Below are 5,799 nucleotides of genomic sequence, written 5' to 3'. Positions count from 1 at the left end.
CACTGCTGTGGGGCCACCCCAGCCTGGGCTGCTGTGCTGGGTGGGCTGAGGAGAGGGCAGGGGAGGTGGGGAGAGCTGGGGAGGGTCTGGGCTGGTCTGGAAAGGGCCTGGGAGAGGCAAAATGCCAGCAGGCAGCTCCCATGTGTGAATGGTGCCCAGAGCATGGGGAGGAGCAGGGAAATTGGGGCAAAGACCCCTGCCCTCAGGTGCACAGCTGGGGCGCTGGACAGGTGATGCCTTTGTGGGCAGCCAGGCTCCAGGTTCAGGGTAGATGCCAGGTCGAGGGTAGGAGCTCCAGGATTTTCATGGGCTTCCAGTGCAGCCGTGACTGTGGTGAAGGCAAGCGGGCAGAGCCAGGCACATGCAAGTGCAAAGGCTGGGGGTGGGAAAGGCAGTGTGGGGCTGGGGAAGGCCCTCCCTCTGCTCCCCATGGGGAAGAGAGTCCCCAGGTGATGCTGGACTCCACCTTGGCTGAGGGGAGGGATGCACAGGGCAGGGTGGAAGAGGCAGACGGACCCTCTCCTGATGCATGAGGGAGTTTTCCAAAGCCGGGGCTGAGCCAGGCACCTTTGGATCTTCCCCCCGACACTCTCCCAGATGGACTCATTCTACCCTGCTCTAGGTGCTCTTGTCCCTGTGCCAGCCATGCCAGAGCAGAGCTTGAGGAACAAGAGTTCATGGAGTCTCAGGGGAGTTTTGGTGGGGAGGGACCTCTGGAGGTCTCCAGTCCAACCTCCCACACAAGGCCAGGCTGGTTGGAGCCCTACAGTCCTCTCTGGTGATCACTGGACTGTGCCTGACCCTGGTTACCATCCCCAAACCTGCTCTGCTCTTTTTTTCCAGGCACTGGGGGATGGCAGGGGGCTGCAGAGCTCTGGGCACTCACCCCACAGCCCCAGCCCCTCTGCAGGTGGGGCACTGCCCTGCCTGCCTTGCTGGCACCCTCGGCTCCCGGCTCTGCATCCCACATGGAGCAGCCCTGCTCTTGCTGTTCCCGACAACATACTCTTTGTAGCAGGATCCCTGTCACAAATGGTGCGTAAACACTTGAGCTCTGACACAGAAAAGCCTGCTCTCCTAACTGTGTATCATAAAATCAGACCCCAGTGCCTGCACTCGCTTTTTCATCCAGCTCAGACTTTCTGTGCAGTGCTACCTGGGTAGGGGGTGCAAATCCGAAGCACTCCTTGTACCTTCAAATTGTCTGTCAGGCAAGGGTTGCTGCTGTGGGCATATATGGTCACCTTCTGTACCTACAGCCTTCTCTGGGATCTGCTCAGTCCCAGCTTCCCTTGCCAAGGCTTTATTGACTGTAGTACAGAAGCAGGTCCAAGGCAGAAACGGGGAGTCGGTTCAGTGGCACGGAGACAAGGTGAGGTCAGGATCCGAGAGGTGCAGGGCCAGGCACAGGCGTGTCCACGGCATAACTCAGGTCAGGCCCAAGGACAAGGGCAGCAGTTCCCTGGCAAGGGCTCAAGGCCTTGCAATGAGGCTGGTCACTCTCTGCCTCCCCTGCTCTTGTGCCCAGCAGACCCCCCTCCCTGTCTGCCTGCAGCCCCTCCGGCAGCTCCTGCTGCCCCAGGGACACAGCAGCCTGCCCCAAGCTGGTGACCAGAGAAACCTGTTTCTCCTTCTCGTTTTCTATCTCTGAATGCTGCCCTGCTCCTCTCCTGGGGCATCCCTGCTCCCCAGAGAGCCTTTCCCAAGTCAGTGTGTCAGTGCTGGCCTGGCCATTCCTGCATCCCTGCCCTGTGCTCCCCGCAGGGCCCCAGGCTGGTGGTGCTGCTCTGCAGAGTGAGTGAGCTGTGGGGCCACGGGGTGACTCCTGACTCAGCTCAGGCCATGCTGGTCAGGGCAGGAATCAGACCCAGCTGGACAGGGATCACCACCACTGATACTGCTGGCACCTGTCTGTGCTCATGGATGGTGCTCAGAGTGACCCCAGGGCACCTGCAATGGCAGGAGATGTGCTTGGGTGGGCACTAGCTCCAGCCTGTGGTGTTTCACTGAGGCTGCAGGAATCACTCTCCAGTGCCCCTGCCCTGGGACTCCTGGGTCCCCACTGCCTCTGTGGGGATTGCAGAGCCCTCGTTTCCCCCTACATCCCTGGATTTAGTGCTTTACCTTCTGCTTACTCCACTGTGGACCATCCCTCACTTTGTGAGGCTCCACTCACTGCCCACCCCCAGGCACACGCTGTCCCTGGAGACCCCGTGAGCTCTCCTGGGGGCTCAGATTGCCCTCCAGAAGGATGGGCATCTCTCATCAGCACTGTCACCTGTGGGACAGCCTGGCACAGGTGATTCAGAGACCATTCCCCATCTCCACTGGCACTGGTGACTGAGAAATGAGCTCTGAATCCAACCCTCGGTCCCTAACAGATCACACTGGGACTCTGAGCTCATTCCCCAGAGCCCATGGAGTTTGCAAGCAGAACAGCAGACCCTGCAGTGGTGCAATCCCTTGAACATATTTTTGACTCCATCTTCTGAAGAAAGGCCAGACTTCAGGCACGTCACACAGGAGAACCCCCTTTATTATGGAAATGTTATTCTGGAGGCCAGGTCTGGCATAAGGGTGCCCAGGGCCTGGTCCTGCCTGAGCTCACAGAAATGCACAAGGAAGCACCATGTTACAGGAGCGCTTAGGGCATGTACACACATGAGAGCACAGCAGGACATTGCAGCCCCCACTCAGAGGCTGCAGCAAGGATATGCCTGCTGTGGCAATGTAGGGATGGTCCTGAGGAGCAGAGGGTCTGTCCCCACAAGCTGCATCCAGACTCTCCTCCCTTCTGCTCCTGCTCCGCTGTGAATGTTGGAGCACTGAAGAGGGAAAGGACCAGCCCATGGTGACAGCTGTCTGCCACCCTCGCAGGAGAAGGGTGTGAGATCACACCCTGACTGTGGCTAGGAGATCTGGGCTCTCCTAATGGACATCGGACTTCTGGTCTCACCCTGTCAGTGCTCATCTGAGCCTGGCTCTGGGCCTCTGAGCATCCTTGGTGTCAGTGCCAAAAGAGACACTGCAAAGGGAAACCCATTGCACTGGGGGCATCCGAGGGAGCTCAAACTAGTGGGCTCTGAGGTTCCCCCACCTCTGCTGATGAAGGGGGAAGCCTGGCTTCCTGTTTCAACATGGTCTCTGGGCCAGATTCAAAGGAGAGATTCCAGAGCAGACATGACATGGACTGGATAGTTTTCTTTGTCTTTTACTGTAGATGTAAAAGAGAAAAGTAAGAAAGAAGTAAATGCACAACACACACCCTTGATGCCAGATATCCTGGTGAGTGAATGAATGAGGGACAGCTACTGGTGCTGACCTTGTACCCGTCGGATCACTTTCCTCAGTGCATCCTTGAGCTCCTTGTTCCTCATGCTGTAGATGAGGGGGTTCACTGCTGGAGGCACCACCGAGTACAGAACAGCCACCACCAGATCCAGAGCTGGGGAGGAGATGGAGGGGGGCTTCAGGCAGGCAAACATGACAGTGCTGAGAAACAGGGAGACCACGGCCAGGTGTGGGAGGCACATGGAAAAGGCTTTGTGCCGGCCCTGCTCAGAGGGGATCCTCAGCACAGCAGTGAAGATCTGCACGTAGGACACCACAATGAAAATGAAACACCCAAAGCCTAAACAGCCACTAACCACCAGAAGCCCAGTTTCCCTGAGGTAGGCGCCGGAGCAGGAGAGCTTGAGGATCTGGGGGATTTCACAGAAGAACTGGTCCACTGTGTTGCCTTGGCAGAGTGGTATGGAAAAGGTGTTAGCAGTATGTAGGATAGCATAGAGAAAACCAGTGCCCCAGGCAGCTGCTGCCATTTTGACACAAGCTCTGCTGCCCATGAGTGTCCTGTAGTGCAGGGGTCTGCAGATGGCCACAAAGCGGTCATAGGCCATGACTGTAAGGAGAGAAAACTCAGCTGAACATAAGAAAAAGAAGAAAAAGACCTGGGCAGCACATCCTGAGTAGGAAATGGCCCTGGTGTTCCACAGGGAATTGGCCATGGATTTGGGGACAGTGGTGGAGATGGAGCCAAGGTCAAGGAGGGAGAGGTTGAGAAGGAAGAAGTACATGGGGGTGTGGAGTTGGTGGTCGCAGGCTATGGCTGTGATGATGAGGCCGTTGCCCAGGAGGGCAGCCAGGTAGATGCCCAGGAAGAGCGAGAAGTGCAAGAGCTGCAGCTCCCATTTGTCTGCAAATGCCAGGAGGATGGACTCGTTGAAGGAGCTGCCGTTGGTCATTTGGTCCCACTGGGCTTTCGGGACTGTTTAAGGAGGAAAAGACATTGAAAAGTTAGGAGAGATCTTCCCAGGAAAAAGATAGTAACTTTTCTCTTTGAAAACACCACATTACTTCTCTCTTTTTTGGGGAGGATCACTGGGCAGGCACCTTGCGTGAGCTCTGGTTTGTGCTGGCTGAGTGTGCTATGAGGAGCAGAAGCCTCTGCCCATGAGCTCCAGAGCACTGAGTCCTTCTGCACAGTAGTGGGAACATGGGAACAGGGGTCAACAGCTCTGATACTCACAGTTTCTGTCAAACAAAATCTATTCGTCATGTGGAATGGCTTTTCAGTGTCTTCACTACCTGCTCTAAAGAATGACAGCTGAGGAACAGAGTTTTAGGGAAGTTTTAATAATGTTTATTTTCTCTGAGATGTCTTTGTCATCCCTGGGGAGTGTTCCTCAAAGGCAGAAATTCTCAGCATTTCTACTGTGAGTCTTGAAAAACAAAAAGATTCACTGCCACTTGGTACAGAGTGAGGACAGCTTGTCTGTCTATTAGCCTTGCTCCCAGCTGTCCTGTGCTCACACCGCTTTGAGCTGGAGGACCATCACTCTCATACATTGCACAACTTGCAGACAGGTGTCAGAACTGCAGCTGAAACCGCCCCCCCCCCAGGGAGTGACCCCAAGGAGCCCGAGAGAAAAACAGGAGCAGCATGGAGCAATATCATGATCCTGCTGCCAAGGCAGGCAAGGAGAGAGAGACAGATGGGCACTTAGGAAAGCCTCCACCTTACCCAGCTGGACATGCCACCTCACAGATGGCGACATCACAGGGCAGTCGCTCTCAGCCCCTTTGTCGGGCAGCAGTAAGCAGGCCCGTGGTATGAGAGAGGCCCCTCTCCTCTGCTGGAGGTCTGGCTGCAGAGTAGGGGGCTCATGACCTGGACCCCATGGCTGTCAGGGCAGAGGCTCTGCTGGGTGGGAGAGGAGACATGGGAGGCTTGCTTGGAAGAAGCTGTCTGCATTGCAGGGACTGACCAAGACATGCTCAAATCCATTCTCCCATGATGTCTCTGTTAGCAGGTCCCTCTCATTTCCTGACCACCTCTGCTGCCTGGAGCTGTCCCTGCTGGCAGCTCTTTCTCTGTCCCAGCTTCTTTTCCCAGTCACTGCTCCCAGACCCCTTCCCACCCTCTGTGTGCTCAGTTCTGCCCTACAGAAACCTCCCAGGACAGGGCACTTGCCAGGGGCATCTCGGTGCATGCACGTCCTAAGCAGCAGGTCAGATAAACTCCCATGAGGCCACAAATGATGTCTGTAGGCTAAGGGGAGGCTAAAGCAGCTCGATGAGATTTCTCACAGACCTACTAATCTCTCAGAGTGAAGGTTCAGGAGTCCCAGTTCCTTGCCAAACCAGAAAACTCTTTCTTTTATTCTCCCTGCTAAAATTAGGCAACTGAAAATGCAGATGCCAGAAGGAAATCTCCTTCTCTTTCAGGTAGCTCTTCTCTTGATATTCCTCTTGAAAAGAATCCTTGGACATGTCCTGTGCATGAGCTAGAGCTGTGAA

At 55.6% G+C, this 5,799-nt stretch overlaps 1 protein-coding gene across 1 annotated transcript; it reads right to left on the bottom strand.

The window, feature by feature from the left end:
• Window positions 1-3,308: 3,308 nt before the first annotated feature.
• LOC135326954 (olfactory receptor 14J1-like) lies at window positions 3,309-4,043 on the bottom strand (the record flags this gene model as incomplete). Its single annotated transcript, XM_064504595.1, has 1 exon — window positions 3,309-4,043. A coding segment is annotated over one exon (735 nt), but the record flags the coding sequence as incomplete, so codon positions are not given.
• Window positions 4,044-5,799: the final 1,756 nt, after the last annotated feature.

The sequence above is a fragment of the Dromaius novaehollandiae genome, unplaced genomic scaffold (genome assembly GCF_036370855.1).
Source record: "Dromaius novaehollandiae isolate bDroNov1 unplaced genomic scaffold, bDroNov1.hap1 HAP1_SCAFFOLD_41, whole genome shotgun sequence".
Lineage (NCBI taxonomy): Eukaryota > Metazoa > Chordata > Aves > Casuariiformes > Dromaiidae > Dromaius > Dromaius novaehollandiae.
The sequence above is the reverse complement of the archived record's forward strand: the minus strand, read 5'-3'. Positions and strand labels throughout refer to the sequence as shown.